Source organism: Chrysemys picta, chromosome 5 (assembly GCF_011386835.1).
Source record: "Chrysemys picta bellii isolate R12L10 chromosome 5, ASM1138683v2, whole genome shotgun sequence".
NCBI classification, from domain to species: Eukaryota; Metazoa; Chordata; order Testudines; family Emydidae; genus Chrysemys; species Chrysemys picta.
In genome coordinates this window covers 142,991,029-143,014,221 of record NC_088795.1, presented here as the reverse complement: position 1 = coordinate 143,014,221, position 23,193 = coordinate 142,991,029, and the positions used below count along the sequence as shown (strand labels likewise).

Sequence of the window (23,193 nt, the reverse complement as noted above, 5' to 3'; positions counted from 1 at the left end):
CCCCTACACTTTCCAAAAACTTCCTGGATTGTCTGTGCACTGCTGTATTGCTCTCCCAGCAGATATCGGGGTGCTTGAAGCCCCCCATGAGAACCAGGGCTTGTGATCTAGTAACTTCTGTTAGTTGCCGGAAGAAAGCCTCATCCACCTCATCCCCCTGGTCTGGTGGTCAATAGCAGACACCCACTACGACATCACCCTTGTTGCTCACACTTCTAAATTTAATCCAGAGACTCTCAGGTTTTTCTGCAGAGGAACCACCCAGCCAAGCCCTCTCCCCACCACTGTCATTCCCCCCTGACCAGCTGAGGCCTGGAGTGGCCAGTATTAATTTTTAAAATCCTTGCGGGCCCCACTTCTGCACTCGCAGTGACAGAGTGGGGATTCAGCCTTGACAACATCAGTCGTCGGGGCTGTCATCTTTCTCCCAGTACTAAATGCCCTTGGGAATAAATATTACATGTCTTTGATGGAAGAGCAGCCTGAGATGCAGAAAAACAACAGATTGGGTCCTTCCAAGGAAGTGACAGTTTTGGGAGGACCTGCTCCTGTTGGGTTGGAAGGGACAGATACGTTTTGATACGTGGCACAGCAGGACAGGGATAGGAGAATTCAAACAGCTGTTGAAGCCGGTCTCACAGCTGAGGCTGAATTTATCTCCTCGCTGGGCCAAACATATTTTGCGACATACCTTGCTTACCAGATACAGTTGGACATTTTAAATGTGTATATAGATGATTCTGAAATCATCATAACATCTGATCAAAAGGTGCAAAAATTAGAAATTCAAGTCAAGCAAATCATTATTTATTGGGTGATTATGAAACAATAACTCCATGATCCAAGGACTTTATTTGGTGACCGACCTGGAAACACAAAAATTACAGAGCCAGCCAAATTCAGCAGCGTAAGGGCAGTGTCTCTGCTACAGCCAGAAATATCACAGCAGGACAAAGCGTCCCTGCAATCCACATGCCATGCGGCCCCTCCAGTGCACAGGGCTCCTCATCGGCAGGTGTCTGGAAAACATGCTGCATAGCTGGGAAATTAAGGCGCTTTCTGAGGTGCTGGGACCTGCAAGTCACAGCCCAGCCGGTCCATGGGCCTGCTTACAAATCCACCTAAAAGGCAGAGTGCAGTTGACATCATTCCACAAATTCCGGTTGAATGGATGGATATGAACACAGTCTTCTCCACCTCCTGTCCCCTGATGCCAGTTGTCTGGCTGATTCCGCGCCCAGAACCTGCAGATCAGAGTGTTAATGTCTCAGGGGAGAACCACAGCCAATTCCTGAGCTCAGTTCTGCTCTGTGGACTCTGTGGTTGGCAGGGGACCAAGACACCCAGCAATGACGCGGTGAATCGATCCACCCCACGGCCACCCCTCAGAGTTCTCTACATCTCTTGTGGCCATGGTAACGAAGGGCTTCTGACGGCTGGGGATAGCAACTGCCCTGCGCCTGACAGGCCAGCAAAGAGCCAAAGTCAGTCTGTGGCTCCAAATGCTGACAGCAGCAACTCTGATCTCAGTGCCCAGAACCAAAGCACGTGGCACAGCACGTCCCAGGCACCCCCGAGATGGGAACGCAGGAACGGGAAGAGAGGGCAGCGGGGGTCAGTCATTAACTTCTCATGGCCCTGCTTATGGGCCCCGTCCACAGCCCACTGAGGTCACTGCACCGACTGCAGCTGGCTCCGGCCATGCCCCCGGCCCCACAGCCTCCTCTTCCCCAGTCTGACAGAGGGGAGAGCGCAGTGCAATCCCAAGGAGAGCGTGAACCTGCCGCTCACTCCAGACTCACCTGGCTGTCCTGAGGTGACTTGGGGCCAGATCCTCAGCTGGTGTAAATCCCTGTGGTTCATTCAAGTCAATGCCGAGTTACCCCAGGGGAGGCTCTGGCCCTGGGTCTCAGTGGCACTGAACATACGCTCCGTGTTTAGGCTCCTGCTCTCAGCAAAGGGGCATTAGCAGAAATTCCTGAGAGGATTCATTGCTGTTGTGGCAGCTCCTGGGGGCCACCCTCAGGATCGGGCCTGCTGTGCCGGGTGCTGCATAGACACCAGGGGCCGTACAGACGCTGCCCGAAGGAGCTTGTGACCAAACGTGTAATAATAATCACTTCTCTCAAGCTTTACTCACCCCCTGCTTACGTCTGCTCTGTATTCTGTGCCATCCACCCAGCGCCAGCTGCCTTCTGTCCCCAGGTCAGTGAGTCCAATCCAGTGAGCTTCTCCCTGGGTCTCCCTGGAGAGAAACTCCTGCACAACACAGTTTGCAGCATGTCCAGGTCACCCAAGAGAGGCTGCAGGATGCAGCCACAGCTGTCTGGGTTGAACAGATTTGGGGGAGAGGAAAGGGCGTCTGGTGGTGTGAGCTGGGCACTGGGCAGCGGGAGACACGGTGTCCTGCCCCCAACGCTGACAGTGACTAGCTGGGAGACCCTGAGGGAGTCCTGGAGCATCTCTGTGTCTGTGTCTGCATCTGTATCTGCCTGGGGCTACCAGCAGCGACCTGTCTCACAACACTCCCCCCACAGCCCCTCAGAGCTGGGCTGCGGCAGTGACTGACGGGCACCTCAGAGTTCACACCAGCGCCCTGCCCTTGGAGGAGACAAAGCTCGGAGCAGAGAACTGAGTGCAAAGTCTAGCCCTGCCGGAGGGTGGGATTTTCCTCCTCTGAAAGTGCCCCAGAGGCCTGGGGTGAGGGCTACAGTGGGCACGTGGGGAGAGTGGATTATCTGAGAGGCACATGGCCCCTTGCACACAAGCTTTCCAGATACAGGCTTCTAGATTGTCCAGCAGGAGCTCAGGCCTGGGGAGAGGGATCAAAGCGGGTCCTCACTAGGAAAAGTCATTGGGTTTGCAGGAAATGCTACATTGGAAGAAGGGAAAATCAGAAATGAGCCTGACCCCAAATCCCCCTCCCCCGGCACCCCAGACCCCGGGAAGTCCAGATCCTGGCACTGTTCCTCTGCACCATCTCTGATTTTAAACTGATGGGTGAATCCCGTAAGTCACGTTCCAAAGCTTGGCATCCTCTCCAATGGTTTCCAACCTCGGCTGCCACCTTCCACCTCCTTCTGGTATGAAACAACGCATTGACCCATTGTCCAAATCCCTAGGAGCTTCCTGCACTCACCTGTTCCGCCTGGGAGGAGACAGAGGTCAGGTGCGAGTCCTGAGACGCACAGAACTGCTCGGCCTCGTCCCACGACTTTCTTCTTTGTGAAAAGTAATAGAGGTTCCCACCGTAAAACGTCCAGCCTCTGGAGAGCTTTGTCAGCACGTCACCTAGGAGCAGAACCAGAGATGAGATGCCCTAGGTAAAGTTACAGGGACACACGCAGGGAGCTCAGGGTTTCTAGTGCTGCATTTCCCCTGCCCTTCAGCTGCCCCAAGCTGAGGGAACTTCTGAATCCTGATTCTCCAGCATCACAATAAATAATTTTTGTGGCCACATGATGGATCCCAAAGAGCGCTGCAGAAAGCAGACACCACAGGGTCACTCCCCCAGCACTGAAATGCAGCTGCATCTGGGCTGGAGCATGGGCGCTGGTCCCAGTGCAGAGCAGCATGGCTGTAATGGGAAAGGGGAGACTCACTGTTCAGCTGAGCTGGCAGGGGGAATTCAGGAGGGGGAATGTAGCTGCCCAAGGTGGAACATCCCCTTGTTCTGCAGCAACAATTTTCAGTGATCATAAGTGGTGAAGGTCTTGGGTCTTTTGCACTTTGGCATCTCCCCCAACACCCTGCCGGGGGCGCTGGCTCAGTGATGGTTCTGGATGTAACGCGCCATGCGCTGAAATGCCAGTATCACTTTTTGCCTGTGACCTGACAGGTTTGGAGCATCTAAGAAAAGCTGGTAGCTGGTGTCACATTATTGATTTGAACTGGGACAATATAGAACATGGTTGAAACCAAAGTCCTGTAGTGGCACCAAATCTCGTATAAAGGGGGTCAAATGAGGTGTCTAAGCAAGGTTATGGTTTGCTGGTTAACATTATGCTGTCTATATGTGTGTATCAGTTTTGTAGTTGAAGTTATGAATATTGGCTCTATAGTGTCTGTATTTCAAACTTCTGCTATACTTCTGGGTGACATCCCAGACAAGTTGGTGTTAGCTCTGCCTAGCCTGCTTGATGGCCCATTAAGGACCATCAGCTGTTCAACTGACCCATTGAGAGAAGGCAGATATGCCTTGTAACTCAGCAAAGTATGTAGGGACTCCAGACTCCATTTTGCTGTAATTTTCCACGGTAAGGACAAAGAGGTGTTCTTACACCTGGAAAAGACTATAAAAGTCTGATGCCTCATCTCCATCTGGTCTTCAATCCTGCTTCTTATCTCTGGAGGGACTTTGCTACAAACTGAAGCTCTAAACAAAGGACTGAATCACCCATCCCAGCTGTGGATGTATTCCAAAGACTTGATTTAAACCTGCAGTTTATTCTATCACTGCTACAAGCCTGAACCAAGAACTTTGCCATTACTGTATGTAATTGATTCCATTTAACCAATTCTAACTCTCATCTACATCTTTTTCCTTTTATGAATAAACCTTTAAATTTTAGATCCTAAAGGATTGGCAGCAGCGTGATTTGTGGGTAAGATCTGATTTGTATATTGACCTGGGTCTGGGGCTTGGTCCTCTGGGATCGGGAGAACCTTTTTTCTTTTACTTGGGTATTGGTTTTCATAACCATTTGTCCCCATAACGAGTGGTACTGGTGGTAATACTGGGAAACTGGAGTGTCTAAGGGAATTGCTTGTGTGACTTGTGGTTAGCCAGTGGGGTGAGACCGAAGTGCTCTTTGTCTGGCTGGTTTGGTTTGCCTTAGAGGTGGAGAAACCCCAGCCTTGGGCTGTAACTGCCCTGTTTTGAGCAATTTGTCCTGAATTGGCACTCTCAGTTGGGTCCTGCCAGAACCGCATCATTACAGTTGGGTGATCCCATTAGGCTAATGAGGCCTAGGGTGGTGGTGTGGGCCCAGCTGCAGCCACCGGTGATTTTTAATGGAAGAGAACTCGGTGCTGGTGAAAGGCGCTGCGCTGTCAGCCTTGGAGCCTGAAATCCTCCGTTTATCCTCAGCACCAGGAGAAACGGCACCAGCCAGCACTGCAGCTAGTACTTACTGACGTTGTCCAGACGGATCTGGATTTCTCCATACGCTGCACTGACATTACCCAGCTGGGCTTTCAGCATCCGGACTCCTGCCTGCGCTTCATCCAATAGCTGCAGACCTAGAGGAAAGTCACAGCGACTTCAGTGGAGATGCAGAACACTTGATTATCAGCACATGTAGTAGAGCAGCACCTGCAGGCCCCTGTGTGCCAGGCGCTGTACAGACAGGAGGGGACAGTCCCTGCTCTCAACAGCTCAGAGTCAAAATCGACTCTAGCTGGGAGAAATAAAGGATGATTTTCCTGCTGGGGAACTGAGGTGCAGAGAGACGTGCCCAAGATCACAAAGGAAGTTTGCAGCGGAGCTGGGAAGTGACCCCAGCTCTCCTGAATTCTAGCTCTGTCCCCCCAATCTCCCCAGCCTCCTCTTCCCAATCGCTCCCACCTTGTGAGCTGTGAGTGGGTCACCTGCAGCATGGGGCAGAGCTGGGGCTGCAAGAACATCCCTGGACCCGAGCCATGGCCCTAGACTCCAGGCCGGGATTTTGAACAGCCCAGCTTTCCGGCGTGTTCCGTGCCGGGGTTTAGTTCAGTCCCATCTTCTGATTGGACGCTGAATAACCTGATCCATGGACCGGTTTGTATGTGCAGCCCTGGGCCAGACAGACAGAACGTTGTGAGACGTGGCCACAAGGGGGCGCTCTGCCTCCAGCAATGGGACTGTGGCAGTTACCCGAATTATTGGAGCTGCACAGGAGGGGCTCAGGGACTGGGGGGAATTGAGACCCACGAGTGCAGCTCCACTGACGTCCTGCTTACACCAGGGTCTGAACTCGCCCCTGTGTGTCTCATGAGCTGCATCCGTCTGTCCCGCGAATGCAATCCTGACAATACAGGGCCATGGTGAAAACTCTGGAGCGAAGGGAGCAACAGGGAAAGGACAGAAGATGGTGACCACTAGTCACCCTGCTTAGGAGCGTGGGGCGGATGCAGCCAGCCTGCCACTGCCAGGAAGGGAGCTAGGAGGGAACCTGGAGCAGCCGCCCGTCCCTGGGAACAGAGCCTCCGTTGGCAGAGGAATGGGCAGAGCAGCAGCTCATTAGACGGGGGCCAGGACCACCTGGCAGGGACGTCTATGGAGGGGAGTAGGAGGATGCCAGGCACCCACCATCCCTATAGGCCGGAGAGTGCTCAGCTTCCAGGCCAAGGGAGGGGAGCCGACCCTGATGCCTAAGACCCTCGTCCTGCGACTTACTGTCCGATCCCTTTGCTGAGGCGTCCGAGGCGTTGTCAGGCTGCAGAGAGACTTGGAGTTTCTGCACCGCTTCTTCAACCGCTTGCAGCTTGCTCTGTGCCCGGAGATCTAGAAATCACATGTCTGCAGGTCAGCGACCGAACTGAACTGTGGCTGGAGACCAGCCAGGCCCGGGGAAGGAATATGCTCCGAGTGCGAGCCTGTTCTCTATGACTTCTATTATTTTAATCTTGGACAGCTTCCCTCCCGAGGAGGGACACAGGCAAAGCCAAGCCCCGTTCGGGGCTCTCTCCTGATCTATGTTACACCGTCTTAACGTAGGGCGTCAGCTCTTTGGAGCAGGGAGCTACAAACTCCAGAAGAGCAGATTGAAATGAAATCTCAGGGAAAACTTCCTGCCTGTGAGACCAGCAGGACAATGGAACAGACGCCTCGGGAGGTTGTGGAAGCTCCTTCACTGGAGGTTTTCAAAAGGAGGCTGGAGCCGTCTGTCTGGGATGGGTCAGACACAACATATCCTGCATCTTGGCAGGGGTTAGACTAGATGCCCCTGTGGTCCCTTCTCACCCGATGGTTCTGTGATTCTATGACCTCATTTTCCTGTGTGTTTGTACAGCCCCTAGCGCTATGGAAAGCAGGACCTGGGTGCAGCTTCTGGGCCCTGTGGCCATCCAAGTGCTTATTAACAATCCTGACAGCTCCGCTCCTGGTGTGTCTCAGGGGCCTGTCTGCTAACTGTAGCCCCAGACCCTTAGATGTGTTCAGGCCCCAAACTCCCAGTGATTCCAATGGAAACCAGGAGCCCAAATGCCTCTGAGGATCTGAGCTTGCAGGACTACTGGCCAGCTGCTCAGATGGTGTCAATCTGACTTCAGAGGAGCTACTTCAATTGACACCTGCAGAGCATCTGTCCCTAAAAATCAGCCTTCACTCCCCTTAGCACCGCAGGGCCAACCCAGCAATGCCCCAGGGAGCAGCTTCTCTTCCAGCTTCTGCATCATCAACAGACTTGTGATCTAAGTGGTGTCTGCGGAACCTTTCCCGCGATCCGTCGTACGCCTCTGGCTCCTTTCACTGCAGTATCAGAGCACCTCACAGGCTTTAATAAGATATTTAATGTCGCATGACACCCCTGTGAAGTAGGGAAGTCTCCTCCCCGCATTTTACAGGTGGAGAACTGAGGTAGAGACAGTTCTCATAGACCTTACAGCCAGAAGGGACCATCATGATCATAATCTTAATTAATTATAATTATTATTATTATAATCTGACCTCCTGCAGGCCACAGAACCTCACCCACCCACTCCTGTAACAGGCCCATAACCTCTGGTTGAGTTACTGATTTAAAGACTTCAAGTTACAGAGAATCCACCATTTTGCACTAGTTCAAACCTGCAAGTGACCCGTGCCCCAGGCTGCAGAGGACGGCAAAAAACATCAGGGTCTCTGCCAATCTGATCTGGGAGAAAATTCCTTCCCGACCCCATTGGAAGGTGGATCAGGACCCGGTTAAATGGGAGACAACAACGGGTCATGCTCAGAGGTGAACTGTCAGGGTGGAGGGAGGTTACTAGTGGAGTTCCTCAGAAATCGGGCTTGGGACAAATCTTATTTAACATTTTCATTAAAGACCGTGGCACAAAAATGGGGAGTGCGCTAATGAAATCTGCATATGACACAGAGTTGGGAGGTATTGGCAGCGTGGAGGAGGACCAGAATATCATACGAGTAGAACTGGATGACCTTGAAACCTGGAGTAGTAGTAATGGGATGAAATTCAGTAGTGCAAAGTGCAAGTTCATGCACATAGGAATTAACAGCAAGATTAATCCCCATCTTCTCCAATTTGAGTCATAATTTCCCATGTGGAACTGAATCAAAATCCAGATAGATGAGATATACTGCATTTCCTTTCTCTAAAAAATCAGTTATCTTCTCAAAGAAAGAGAAGGTGGGTCTGGCATGATCTACCTTTTGTAAAACCATGTTGTATTTTATCACATTTACTATTAACCTCTATGCCACTAACTACTTTCTCCTTCTAAATTTGTTCAAAGACCTAGCATACAATTGAGGTCAAACTAAAAGGTCTGTAGTTTCCTGGATCACTTCTTTCCTGTTTCTAAAAAATAGGAACTCCATTAGCAATTCTCCAGTCACCGGGTCTGACCCCTGAATTTATGGACCACTAAAAATTCTTGCTGGTGGGCTTGAAATTTCATGTGCCAGTTCCTTTAATATTCTTGGATGGAGATTATCCAGGCCCCCCAGTTTGGTCCTATTAAGCTCTTTTGAGTTTGACTTCCACCTCAGATGTGGTAATTTCTACTTCCATATCCTCTTTCCCACTAGCCAGCCTGCCACTACCCCTAACTCCTCATTCCATTTATTAAAAATGGAGGCAAAGTATTTGTTTAGGCATTTGCCCAGGCCTAGATTATCTTCACTCTCCAACACATCCTCCGTGTTGGGCAGTCCCTTTTTGTGTATATGGCTATAGAACCGTTTACTGTTAGTTTTAATTCCCTTTGCAAGGTCCAGCTCTGCTTGGCTCTGGGCAGTTCTCACTTTTTCCTGCACTTTCTGATCTCCAAGAGGTAGCTTTCCTTGCTGATCCCTCCCATCTTCCATTCTCAGTAGGATTTCTGCTTTCTCTTAATCACCAGTGCGAGACGCTTGTTCATCCAGCCTGGTCCACAACCCGTCCCTAGGAAGTTTTTCCCCTTGCTTGGGATGCAGGCTTCAGAGAGCTTCTGTAACTTTGACTAGATGTAATTCCAAGCCTCCCCCCATTTCAAATCCTTGAGTTCTTCATCCCAGTCCATTCCCCTAGTTAATTGCCTTAATATTTTAAAGTGTCCCATTTTGAAATTAAGGCCCCTAGTTGGAGACCTGGTAGCCTTCTTCCGCAAAGTGATTTTGACCCAAACATACTCTGTTTTATCCATTCCAGCGCTACTAATTTCTTTACAGTCAGTCTACCTCATCGTTAATACACAATGCTACTGCACCACCTTCCCTTCCTTTCTGTCTTTCCCGAACAGCACATACTCTTCAATGTCTGTACTCCAGTCGTGGCTACTATTCCACCATGTTTCTGTTATCCCTGTAACATCTGGTTTCACTTCCTGCACCGGTAGATCTAGTTCCTCCATTATGTTCCCCAGGCTTCTTACATTGGTGTATAGACACCTTATTTGTTTCCACTCGGCTTCATGCTACTGCCAGTATCACCTACTACTTGAGTGTTAGCATCATTGGTAGGGGAACTCTCTTTCCTCTTGATGTCCATTCTCCTACCCTCTTCTGTTCCTTTCTCCATCACTGTATTTGCTCTTACTTGATTTTCTCCTGCTCAATATTAGAATCAGAAGTGGAGATTACATGAGCATCTCTCAATGGTCTCCCCTGAATTCCAAGCTTAAAGCTCTTTTAATCTGTTATGCCACCCTTCATCCCAGAATCTATTTCCCTCCCTACTCAGGTGGAGTCCATCCCATGAGAAAAGTCATATGTCCATGAATGCCTCCCGGTGGTCGACCATCCCAGAGACCTCCTTAGAGCTCCACGGCCTGAGCCACCTGTTGATCATCATCATCTTGTCTCACCTCCGTTCTCCTCCTCTAGGGACAGGTAGAATCCCATTGAAGATCACCTGAGCCTCCATTTCTTTAAGTGTCTTCCCCAGCCTGGCATCATCTCCCTTGATCCGTTCCAGCAAGAATCTAGCAGTATCATTTGCTCCCACATGAAGGACAATCAGTGGATTCTTTCCTGCTCCAATTAGGATCTTCTTCAGCCTCAGGTTCACATCCCATATCTTAGCACCCAGCAGACAGCTCACCCTTCTGTTCTCTGGATCAGCTCTGGGGCCAGGCCTGTCCAGTCTTGTTAGTAAGGAGTCACCAATCACGTAGACCTGCCTCTTCCTGGTGTTGGTGCCATTCTCTGGCCTTCCTCCTGTTCCTTCTGCCTGCAAGTCCTCTTGTCTTTTGTTCTCCCTTGCGATCTACTGCAAGTCCTCTTCTGTCCTCCTGGGACTCCAAACTCTGGGTATGTACATTGACTCTTCCCCTCTTCTTTTAGGACTAGCTGCTCTTCTCTTCTCCCTGGCTCTCCCACCTTCTGCTACTCCCTGCTGCAAGCCTTCTTCATTTTCCAACTCAGCAAACCTATTCCTGAGCTCTACTTCTCCTTCACTAGCTGGTCTTTTCCTCTGCCTGGTTCTCATCATCATGTTTCTAATAGCCACTTTATTCACCCAGCAGTCTCCCCTTCGAGTTCTCCAGTCCAGCTTGGATCTGCCAGTCTTGAATTTTCTCTTCAGCCTCCTCTCGCCTTCCCTCCATCATCTGCTCGAATCCCCTTCAAAACTCAACCATAGTTTCCACCTGCATCTCCAAACCTCGGCTCTTCTCTTCCATCAGCTCTCTCAGGTGGCACTTCATACAAACAAGCTCTTTTCAGGTACCTGCTCTAGGATCATGTACATCCCACAACTTCCACATCTGGTCATCTTCATTGTCTCTTCCATTGCTTGGGTCACTACCACTGCTGCCTCTGTGTCTGTCACACCCTTCCCACCTAAGCGCCTGTCAAGGAGAAAGAAAACCCCACACAACACAAAAACAGAATGCCACCGCCCCTCCCCCAAACTCTCCTTACAATCGTGGACACTAACTCCCCTGTTTCCAGTTGTTTGCTGGCTTCTTTGCCACTGGCTGGCTGCCTTTATAGACCCCCTACTCAGGGAAGCTTGTCTCCCCTCTCCTCCAAGAGCTCTCCACTCCAACTCCCTGTTTTCAGCTCTGTTTGCTGGCTCCAGGGCAGGGACTCTTTGGCAGAGCAGGGAATTAAACCCAGCAGTCTGAGCCCCCAGACAAGCGCCCGAACCACTGGGCCGTCCGGTCTCTCCGTAGGGCATTTCCATTGTGCCATGAGGAGACCTGGGGCTGAGGCTCACGCTGGTGATAGGTGGTCAGGAAAGGACCCAGCGTGACCCTCAGAGCGCAGGTTGAGCACGTGGGGCTGCCACGTGTGATCTGAAGTCACAGAGGTGATGCTCAGGCAGGATGAAGTTCACCCAGACCATCCCTGACAGGTGGGTGTCTAACCTGTCCTTAAAAACCTCCCGTGATGGGGATTCCACAGCCTCCCTAGGTGACCTGTGCCAGTGCTGGACCATCGTTAGACTTAGAAAGTTTGTGCTAGTATCAAACCAGCAGGGCAAGATCTTACAACTCCATTCGAACTCCCTGGAGTAGGAGATTTATTTGGAGGGACAGACTGGAAACGCGGTCGATATTCCGCTGAAATGTGGGGTGCCCCCCCCCCCCCCAGTCGAGCCAGCTGGGCTGTCTGGAAATTGGCAAACGTTGGGCTTGGAGCTGCAGTTGGACTTACATAGAAGCGTCACAGCCAGGAGGGACGTGGCCAGGGCCAGACTCAGGAGGAGAAGGACAGCAGTGACGATGCCCCCCGCCCTGGGCCGCCAAGGGACCGATGTCTTGGGAGGATTTCCTTGAAGGAGAAGAAGAAACGTATCCATGGAAAGTTACAGCTCAAATGCCACTGACCGAGGAAACTCCATCCCCCAAATCCAATAACTGCTCAGCCTCCTATTCCCTGACTGTGGTTAACAGCAACAGCGGAATCAGGCCAAATAAGGTCAGAACCGACCTGAACTCCAATGTGGAAAGCGACCCTCCCTAAATCAGGAGTGACTCTAGTGCCAGGCAGGCATCCTGTGAGAGAGATCTGGGAGCAGGATTTTCCCCCTGCCTAAGCATTTCTTGAGAGGGAAGTTTCGGGCTTGTGAAGTCCAGGCCCAAAGGAGTATTTTTTAATGAGAACAGGAACCTGAAACAACTTATGAAATATGAAAACAATGAGGCAGTGAAATGAGGGGAAATGATTCTTTGCAGGAGAAAAGTGGGGCTGACAGCAGCAGTGTGCTCAGAAGGATCTTTCTCCAGCATCCCTGTCTAATAACCCATCCCCAGGATGCTGGGCTCCTCACTGCAAGGCAGCCAAGGGGCGAATCACAGGGCAAAGCCAGAAGACTGTGTCTCCCCTGAACATTAAAGGGAGAAGATCCCTGCATTCGAGCCAGGATCGATGTGTAGACAGAAGTAAGTGTGCTCTGTGTGGTCTGGATTTGGTCTCCCCAAGGTCAACGGCAGCTGCTTGGAGACGCAAAATTCTCCTCTCCCTGAAAGTCTCAGCCTGCCGCACCCATGGGCGGTGAATTCTATGGGCCCGTGCTACCGGGCACCAGGAATATTCCTGGCCCATGGGCCTGGCTCCAGCAAAGTTTCCAGCCTGTCCCCCCCGCGTGCTCGCCCCACACGTCCCCCGGCCCCGCCTGCTGCCCACGGGCGATTTGAAGCAGCCCAGGGGCTCCTGCCGCCACCCTGCAGTGCAGCTGGGCTTAGCAGCTTCCTGCGCGCTCGTTCCACGTGGCTGCCGGCACATCCCTGTGTCCCATGGGGGCGGGGCTGTGCCACTGCGCACTGCCCCCTCCCCAAATGCTCCTGCGGCCAATGGGAAGCTGGGGGGGCACTGCCTGAGGACAGCAGCGCACGGAGACCCCCGGCCTGCCCTGCCTTGGAGCCGCTGCCAGAGGGGTTGTCCCAGGTAAATAGTATCCATGGCCAATGAGGGTCTGGCTGGAGACTCTTGCCTACATGCTCGGGGTTTTACTGATCGCCATATTTGGGGTCGGGAAGGAATTTTCCTCCAGGGTAGATTGGCAGAGGCCCTGGAGGTTTTTCGCCTTCCTCCGCAGCATGGGGCGGGGGTCGCTAGCTGGAGGATTCTCTGCTGCTTGAAGTCTCTAAACCACAGGATTTGGGGACTTCAACAGCAGAGTCAAGGGAAAGGGTTGGGACGGCTTTGTGGCCTGCATCATGCGGGAGGTCAGACCAGATGATCATAATGGTCCTTTCTGACCTTAAACGGCGAACAGCAGAGGCTAACAGCGGGAGTTTGCCTGGGAGCTGTCCAAGAGGAGGTACGCTAAGTGCTGCATTAGGGGGGCTGTGTTGGTGAGTATCTGAGTGCCTGCTGCTGGGACAGTTGGTCAGTTTGACCGTGTGCTTGATTGCTTGCTTGTTTGTTTGAAAAGTGTGAATTGGGAGTGCTTTGTTCCAGGTGGGCCTTGAGTGGGCCTGACTGGTATATAAGGGCAGTCAGCAGCGAACCAGCTGAGCGGCGAACAGCAGAGGCTAACAGCAGGAGTTTGCCTGGGAGTTCGCGTGGGGAGAGCGCACTGAGGCTTTCATCTGCAGGTTTCTCCGAGTAGTTCCTGCAACAGTTGAGGAAGCTCTTAAGAGGACGGTGATATGGAAGGTGAGCGATCAGCTGTTGTAACCTGCACAGGTTGTGCCATGTTTGTCTTTCTTCCACAGGACAGAAGCGACTTTGTCTGTACAAAGTGCAAGCTGGTCTCCATATTGGAAGAGAAGGTTCGAGGGCTGGAGAAACGAGTATCGACTCTGAGCTGCATAAGGGAAAATGAAGATTTCCTGGACAGACGTCAGGAGATGCTTCTACGGCCGCAATGTTCTGAAGATTCAGAGCAGGCGCAGCAGGGACAGAAGGATTGTGAGGAGGTTTGGCAGCATGTGACCTCCAGAAGGAGAAAGAGGAGCGTCCATGCACCAGCAATGGAGATACAGGTGAGCAATCGTTTCCATGTTCTCTCTACAGGTACTAATGCGGAGAGTGGACTAGATGACCCATCTGAGGGAAGGGAGCAGAAGGAGACTCCACCGATTGGAAGGCAAAAGATGCACTGTCCTAGGGATGGGGGTTCCACGACCACCACTCCCAAGAGGAGGAGGAGGGTGGTGGTGGTCGGGGACTCCCTCCTCAGGGGGACTGAGTCATCTATCTGCCGCCCCGACCGGGAAAACCGAGAGGTCTGCTGCTTGCCAGGAGCTAGGATACACGACGTGACGGAGAGACTGCCGAGACTCATCAAGCCCTCGGATCGCTACCCCTTCCTGCTTCTCCACGTGGGCACCAATGATACTGCCAAGAATGACCTTGAGCGGATCACTGCAGACTACGTGGCTCTGGGAAGAAGGATAAAGGAGTTTGAGGCGCAAGTGGTGTTCTCGTCCATCCTCCCTGTGCAAGGAAAAGGCCGGGGTAGAGACCGTCGAATCGTGGAAGTCAACGAATGGCTACGCAGGTGGTGTCGGAGAGAAGGCTTTGGATTCTTCGACCATGGGATGGTGTTCCAAGAAGAAGGAGTGCTAGGCAGAAACGGGCTCCACCTAACGAAGAGAGGGAAGAGCATCTTCGCCAGCAGGCTGGCTAACCTAGTGAGGAGGGCTTTAAACTAGGTTCACCGGGGGAAGGAGACCAAAGCCCTGAGGTAAGTGGGGAAATGGGATCCTGGGAGGAAGCACAAGCAGGAGAGCGCAAGAGGGGAGGACTCCTGTCTCATGCTGAGAAAGAGGGACGATCGATGAGTTATCTTAAGTGCCTATACACAAATGCAAGAAGCCTGGGAAACAAGCAGGGAGAACTGGAAGTCCTGGCACAGTCAGGGAACTATGATGTGATTGGAATAACAGAGACTTGGTGGGATAACTCACATGACTGGAGTACTGTCATGGATGGATATAAACTGTTCGGGAAGGACAGGCAGGGCAGAAAAGGTGGGGGAGTTGCGTTGTATGTAAGAGAGGAGTATGACTGCTCAGAGCTCCGGTATGAAACTGCAGAAAAACCTGAGAGTCTCTGGATAAAGTTGAGAAGTGGGAGCAACAAGGGTGATGTCGTGGTTGGAGTCTGCTATGGACCACCAGACCAGGGGGATGAGGTGGACGAGGCTTTCTTCTGGCAACTAGCAGAAGTTGCTAGATCGCAGGCCCTGGTTCTCATGGGAGACTTTAATCACCCTGATATCTGCTGGGAGAGCAATACAGCGGTGCACAGGCAATCCAGGAAATTTTTGGATAGTGTAGGGGACAATTTCCTGGTGCAAGTGCTGGAGGAACCAACTAGGGGCAAAGCTTTTCTTGACCTGCTACTCACAAACAGAGAAGAACTAGTAGGGGAAGCAAAAGTGGATGGGAACCTGGGAGGCAGTGACCATGAGATGGTCGAGTTCAGGATCCTGACACAAGGAAGAAAGGAGAGCAGCAGAATACGGACCCTGGACTTCAGAAGAGCAAACTTTGACTCCCTCAGGGAACAGATGGGCAGGATCCCCTGGGAGAATAACATGAAGGGCAAAGGGGTCTAGGAGAGCTGGCTGTATTTTAAAGAATCCTTATTGAGGTTGCAGGAACAAACCATCCCGATGTGTAGAAAGAATAGTAAATATGGCAGGCGACCAGCTTGGCTAAACAGTGAAATCCTTGCTGATCTTAAACGCAAAAAAGAAGCTTACAAGAAGTGGAAGACTGGACAAATGACCAGGGAGGAGTATAAAAATATTGCTCAGGCGTGCAGGAGTGAAATCAGGAAGGCCAAATCACACTTGGAGTTGCAGTTAGCAAGAGATGTTAAGAGTAACAAGAAGGGTTTCTTCAGGTATGTTAGCAACAAGAAGAAAATCAAGGAAAGTGTGGGCCCCTTACTGAATGAGGGAGGCAACCTAGTGACCGAGGATGTGGAAAAAGCTAATGTACTCAATGATTTTTTTGCCTCTGTCTTCACGAACAAGGTCAGCTCCCAGACTGCTGCACTGGGCAGTACAGCATGGGGAGAAGGTGACCAGCCCTCTGTGGAGAAAGAAGTGGTTCGGGACTATTTAGAAAAACTGGATGTGCACAAGTCCATGGGGCCGGATGCGCTGCATCCGAGGGTGCTAAAGGAGTTGGCGGGTGAGATTGCAGAGCCATTAGCCATTATTTTTGAAAACTCATGGCGATCAGGGGAGGTTCCAGATGACTGGAAAAAGGCTAATGTAGTGCCCATCTTTAAAAAAGGGAAGAAGGAGGATCCGGGGAACTACAGGCCAGTCAGCCTCACCTCAGTCCCTGGAAAAATCATGGAGCAGGTCCTCAAGGAATCAATTATGAAACATTTAGAGGAGAGGAAAGTGATCAGGAACAGTCAGCATGGATTCACGAAGGGGAAGTCGTGCCTGACTAACCTAATTGCCTTCTATGATGAGATAACTGGCTCTGTGGATGAGGGGAAAGCAGTGGATGTGTTATTCCTTGACTTTAGCAAAGCTTTTGATACTGTCTCCCACAGTATTCTTGCCGCCAAGTTAAAGAAGTATGGGCTGGATGAATGGACTGTAAGGTGGATAGAAAGCTGGCTAGATCGTCGGGCTCAACGGGTAGTGATCAATGGCTCCATGTCTAGTTGGCAGCCGGTTTCAAGCGGAGTGCCCCAAGGGTCGGTCCTGGGGCCGGTTTTGTTTAATATCTTTATTAATGATCTGGAGGATGGTGTGGACTGCACTCTCAGCAAGTTTGCAGATGACACTAAACTAGGAGGCGTGGTAGATACACTAGAGGGTAGGGATCGGATACAGAGGGACCTAGACAAATTAGAAGATTGGGCCGAAAAAAACCTGATGAGGTTCAACAAGGACAAGTGCAGAGTCCTGCACTTAGGACGGAAGAATCCCATGCACTGCTACAGACTAGGGACCGAATGGCTAGGTAGCAGTTCTGCAGAAAAGGACCTAGGGGTCACAGTGGACGAGAAGCTGGATATGAGTCAACAGTGTGCTCTTGTTGCCAAGAAGGCTAACGGCATTTTGGGCTGTATAAGTAGGGGCATTGCCAGCAGATCGAGGGACGTGATCGTTCCCCTTTATTCGACATTGGTGAGGCCTCATCTGGAATACTGTGTCCAGTTTTGGGCCCCACACTACAAGAAGGATGTGGAAAAATTGGAAAGAGTCCAGCGGAGGGCAACAAAAATGATTAGGGGTCTGGAGCACATGACTTATGAAGAGAGGCTGAGGGAACTGGGATTGTTTAGTCTCCAGAAGAGAAGAATGAGGGGGGATTTGATAGCAGCCTTCAACTACCTGAAGGGGGGTTCCAAAGAGGATGGAGCTCGGCTGTTCTCAGTGGTGGCAGATGACAGAACAAGGAGCAATGGTCTCAAGTTGCAGTGGGGGAGGTCCAGGTTGGATATCAGGAAAAACTATTTCACTAGGAGGGTGGTGAAACACTGGAATGCGTTACCTAGGGAGGTGGTGGAGTCTCCTTCCTTGGAGGTTTTTAAGGCCCGGCTTGACAAAGCCCTGGCTGGGATGATTTAGCTGGGAATTAGTCCTGCTTTGAGCAGGGGGTTGGACTAGATGACCTCTTGAGGTCCCTTCCAACTCTGATATTCTATGATTCTATGATTCTATGATTCTAAAGTCTATGAGTCTATGAGTAAGCACCGAACCCCTCATCCACTTCCAGAACATGTAGCCACACCCCCTCCCCCCACACACCTTCCAGCGCCCAAATTTCCTCCTGCACCCCCACCCTCCAAACTCCCTGCACCCATCACCTCATCCTGCACCCCCCCAAAACCGCCACCCTGCAGCCCTCACCCCCTCCTGCACCCTCACCACTCACACCCCCTCTCATTCCCAAACTCCCTGCACCCCTCACCCCCTCCTGCACCCCCACCCTCTACCCCAGCCCAGAGCCTGGACCCAGCACCCAAACTCCCTCGCAGAGCCTGCACCCCCACCCCTCCCCAACCAAACTCCCTCCCAGACCCTGACCTCTCATCCCTTCTGCACCCAAACTCCCTCTCAGAGCCTGCCCCCTGCACCCCTCCTTCACCCCAATCTCCTGCCCCAGCCCAGAGCCTGCACCCAAACTCCATCCCAGAGCCCCATCCCAGATCCCCTCTCCCACCCAGACCCTGACCTCTCATCCCCTCTGCACCGAAACTCCATCCCAGAGTCCCACCCCAGACCCCCTCTCCCACCCAGACTCCCTCCCAGAGCCTGACCTCTCATCCTCTCTGCACCCAAACTCCATCCCAGAGCCCCACCCCAGACCCCCTCTCCCACTCAAACTCCCTCCCAGAGCCTTAGGCAGGTGGGGAGGGGGAAGTTTGCAGGGGGGTTGGGTGTTCTGAGCACCACCAACATTTCTACAAACCTGCTGCCCCTGGCCACATCCCCTCCCGATCTGATCTGGGCCTCAGGCATTAGCTAGCGCTGCTCCCCCATGGGCTGTGGTTCCTGGAACCAGCAGATAACACTCAGATGCCCAGATAATCCCCTTACATTGCAGAAGTGGCTTCTCTCACGCTAACCAAAGGGTGAAGCTGCCTGTTAGGATAGAGATATCCAGGCCTGTCTGCAAAGGCCTGTACTTTAAGAATGTCGCTGTATTCTTATCACTTCGCTAGTTTATAGAGGTAGAAAATAAGAATCAAAATCACAGGCTGCCTGTTTATGGGCCTTCTCTCACTAGGATAGTCTAAGGCCGTGTTCGTAGGCTAAGATCTTTGGCTAAACAGCAGAGGCAGCCATAAACTGGGAAGTGGATTGAAATAAGGTGCTATTGGGCTGTTAGGATGCCATCAAACTACGTTTTCTTTACATCTTCTAGGCTCTTCCCTTTCTCTGGAGGTGATGGGCATTACCAGGACAGGATTGTATTCCTGTCTGGCAAGAACTCACTTATCAATAGCTGGGATGTGAAATCCTCATTTCTGTATTGTTCTATCACTGTAGTCTCCACTTCCCTATTGTTTGTCTGTATAATCTCTGTCCGGTTCTGCGATTGTTTCTGTCTGCTGTATAATTAATTTTGTTGGGTGTTAACCAATTAAGCTGGTGGGATATAATTGGTTAAATAATCATGTTACAATATGTTAGAATTGGTTAGTTAAATTTCAGTAAAATGATTGGTTAAGGTATAGCTAAGCAGAACTGAAGTTTTACTATGTAGTCTGCAGTCCATCAGGAAGTAGTGAGGGGAATGGGACCCATAACCATGTTTGCTAAGGGGTGGGGAGGGGGGAATGGGAACAGAGACTGGGGGTGGGGAAATTGGGATCATGTTTTGCTAAGGGGGGGATTGGGAACAGGGAATGGGAACAGGGACACAGGCAAGGCTCTGTGGTGTCAGAGCTGGGAAGGGGGACACTGAGGAAGGAAACTGGAATCATGCTTGCTGGACGTTCACCCCAATAAACATCGAATTGTTTGCACCTTCGGATTTCGGGTATTGTTGCTCTCTGTTCATGCACGAAGGACCAGGGAAGTGAGCGGGTGAAGGAATAAGCCCCGTAACACTGCCTCTCACTAATGTACTGAGTTTACAGTTCTCAGCCTTTACTGAAACAGATTCTGGGAGGAGCTTCTCTGTCACCCAGCGCAGGCTACATTTCCCTTGCGTTTTCCTTTGTCACTGCAGAGAGCCTAGCTGAGCTCGTGCGTAGCTGCAGCTGCCTACGGCGGCACCCTCCACTTCTGTCAGCCCCGTCTCCCTGCCTGTCTCCTGAACCTTCCTGGGCGTCTTTCATGTGTTCGAATCCAGAACAGCTGCCACACGGCATCTGGACTGCACTGAAACCAAAGGGGATAAACAACCCCCGGAGCAGGCCCTTGTTCAGCTGACACCTGCCCAACCAAACATAAGAACATAAGAACGGCCAGACTGGGTCAGACCAAAGGTCCATCCAGCCCAGTGTCCTGTCTGCCGACAATGGCCAGTGCCAGGAGCCCCAGAGGGAATGAACAGAACAGGGAATCATCAAGTGATCCATCCCCTGTCGCCCATTCCCAGCTTCTGGCAAACAGAGGCTACGGACACCATCCCTGCCCAGCCTGGCTAATAGCCATTGATGGACATATCCTCCATGAACTTATCTAGTTCTTTTTTGAACCCTGCTAGAACCCCCAGGAGAGGCTGATGGTGGCAGTGAGCTGGGGAGGGGGACCCTGGATGGCTTTTATGGCCAGCCCATGGCACTGCGCTGGCCAGCAGGAGGCTGGGATGCTGTGCAGGGACTCCCATCTCTCCCCCTGTGCCCGTCTCCCGTTGGGGACTGGCAGGGGAGAGATTGCACTGGGGAGCACTGACCGAGCACCCTCGCCCACTGCCCGTGGTGCTGTCAGTGTGCACCAGCACATGGCTGAGCTCTGGGGACGTGGTCAGTGGAGCAAGCGATCGCTGCCCAGAACGCTCTGCAGAGACCGCAAAGCCAAGGAAAGGCCAGTGGGAGTCCAGGGTCCGGTGCAGCCTCTTGTGCTTACCTTCTGGTTGTGGATCAGCTTCCGTCATCTCCATGTTGTCATAGGCATTGTCCCTCGCCATTCTCCTGCCTTCGCGCTGAGCCGAGCCCCTGATCACTGGTCTGAGGGTCCTTTCAGCAGCCTGCTGGGTTACAGCCTCCCTCTGACAGCTGCCCTGGCCCAGAAATAGAAATGGGAAGTGATGCCTGGTGGTGAGAGCCACCCTGTCGCCAGCGGGGCCATGTGCGGTCAGCCCCAGTGGTGGAAGCGAGAGTTCAGCCAATGGGTTAGAGCTGGGTCCAGCGTGGGCAGCATCCAGGAAATGGGCCCAGGGTCAGAAGCCAAATGCCAGAGCCAGGGTGGGGGGTACAGCAGAGTCCTCAGCCAGAGGTGGAGCCCGGGATCAGTACCAGAGAGACAGAAGCCCAAGCCAGAAGTGGGGGCCAAGCAGTGTAGTGAGGCAGGGGCAGGGCTGGGCATCAAACCAGACGTCTGAAGCCGAAGGGGAGCAGGGGCTGGAGCAGAGCAGGAGCAGGGCCTGGGCGCCGGCCGGAGCAGGGACTGGGCGAAGAGGAAGCACAGCTGCAGGGAGCAAGATACACATTGAGCAGCCGCTGATCTCAGCTGGTGCCAGGCTTCGAAGCAGGCTGGTGAACCAGCAGCCAGCCAGTGGTGTGGCTCCTCCGGCAGGTCCCAGGAAGAGCAGATGGCCTTATAGGTTGTCTAGCAGTGAAGTGATTCAGAGAGCTGGCCAGCAGCTGTCCCTGCTGCTCCGGTCCCTGACAAGCCCTGGCCATAGGGACTCCCGGTTCCTATTCCTTGCTCTGCACCTGACTCACTGGGAGTCCGTGGGCAAGTTACCTCACCCCTCTGTGCCTCAGTTTCCCCCATCTATTTACCATTCTGAGGAACTAGGAGGGGGATCAGGGTGGATCAGGGCTTTGGGAAAGGCCTACAGAGCCTTTCACCTCAAGGCAGACGGGTAAAAGCCAACCAAAGTTGCCACGTCTCACGAAATAAATATGCGACACTGCCTTTCAAAAACAAACCCAACCGCCCCAAAACAAGCAGGTGAGTCAGAGGTGACTTGAGTTACCATGGGGCTGGCCGGCTGCCCCCTCGTTCCTGCTCCCAACCTCCTCCCCGGCCAGCGTCCCCTGTTCTTCTCCTCCGAGAGCCCTGCATCCCCTCCCTCTCGGGAACCCTGGGGGAGAGGCAGGGAGGTGAGTTGATGAAAGGCGGGAAGGAGGGGAGGAAGGATTGGGGTGGTGGGGAGAGGTGCTTGGAGGGGGCAGCTGGGGGTGGGAGGGGGCGGTTGGAGGGGGAAGGAGAAGGGAGGCTGAAGGCATGTGGATGGGGAAGGAGAGGGAGGGGAGAGGTGGTTGGTTGGCGATGGGGAAGGAGGTGGAGGTGTGGATAGGAGAGGCGGTTGGATGGGGGAAGGAGGCATGAGGGAAGAGGAAGACAGCGCTCTGTCAGCAGCGCCTGGCCATAGGTGCTGGATCTAGGGGGGCTGCCGCACCCCCTGGCTGGAAGCGGTTTCCATCACATGCAGGGTTACAGCTCGGTTCAGTGGCTCTCAGCTCCCCACTATTCACGTTGTTGCAGCCCCCTGTGCCCAGCCTGTGCCCTCTCCCCTCCTGGGCTTCCCCCAGCCATGGCAGTCCTGCTCTGTGTCCGGGGCCCACTTGTGTTGTGGGGCCTCCAGCGTCAGCCAGCTGCAGCACGGTGAGGGGCAGGCTGGGGGCAGTGTGGAGCCCGGCCTGCGTCTGTTCCTTGCCTCCGGACCATGCCCCCACCCCCCCGACCGTGGCACCCTGGGCAGCCGCCCACATCGCCCACCTCTACGGCCGGCCCTATCCTATAGGCATCCACGACTGTCCAGATCCGCATCTTTTCCTGTGTGTGACCAGCCACAGGTGGGAGTTCTGCTGTCCAAAGAGACAGAACCTGCTCACTGCTCCGGGGGTAACATGGGACGAGAGGGGGCACGGGTGGAATCAAAGGTTAATCCACCACAACTCCCAGATCCTTCTCAGCAGTGCTGCTGCCAAGCCACTTCCCCGCCCCCCATTCTGTATTTGTGTGTTTGGTTGTTCTTCCCTAGGTGTAGCACCTTCCATTTGTCTGTGTTGAATTTCAGGTTGTTGTCTGTAGCCCAGTTCTCCAATTTAGCAAGACCCCTCTGAATTCTAGCTTATCCTCCATAGTGTTGCAACCCTCCCCTCCGAGCCTTGTGTCATCTGCAAACTTGATCAGTTTGCTCTCCATACCTGCACCCAGTGTACGGGGAGATTTTGGCAAACCAGTAAACCACTATGGCTTATTGCTAAAAGCAGCCAAGTCAGCAGCCCGTAAAGTGGTCATGCAGCAGCCTTAGCTTAACCAAGGAAGGAGGGGAAGGGGTTTTGGGTGCCACTGAAAGGGCAGCTTGACCCCGTGTCCTTCCTGATAAGAATTGTGTTGAAGTTGCTGATGCATGCATTTTAGAAGAGCAGGATGTGCCTTCAGGAATGTGTCTGACAGGGTCTCAAGGTTGCAAACTCTGGGAAAAACCCACACCTGGTTCATCAATAATCAGAAGGAAGCCTCTTGCTGAACCATTGAAACTGCTTGCTTAACAAGTTTTCTTTAAGGAACA

At 52.6% G+C, this 23,193-nt stretch overlaps 1 protein-coding gene across 5 annotated transcripts in view; it reads right to left on the bottom strand.

Annotated features, from left to right (window-relative positions):
* Positions 1 to 785: 785 nt before the first annotated feature.
* Positions 786 to 23,193, bottom strand: part of LOC112061285 (C-type lectin domain family 4 member F-like) — a 269,396-nt gene continuing 246,988 nt past the window's right edge. For 2 of the 5 annotated variants that reach the window (XM_065598407.1, XM_065598405.1), the window contains exons 5-7: positions 3,140 to 3,291; positions 2,141 to 2,259; positions 786 to 1,244 (exon numbers count right to left, since the gene is read on the bottom strand). In XM_065598407.1, coding sequence (XP_065454479.1) covers positions 1,082 to 1,244; positions 2,141 to 2,259; positions 3,140 to 3,291 — 434 coding nt within the window. In that variant the 3' untranslated portion in view covers positions 786 to 1,081. Of the gene's footprint in view, positions 1,245 to 2,140; positions 2,260 to 3,139; positions 3,292 to 5,133; positions 5,242 to 6,376; positions 6,485 to 10,847; positions 11,046 to 11,779; positions 11,897 to 20,573; positions 21,446 to 23,193 lie in introns of those variants that run through there. The other 3 variants (XM_065598406.1, XM_065598408.1, XM_065598409.1) reach the window with 3 other exon arrangements.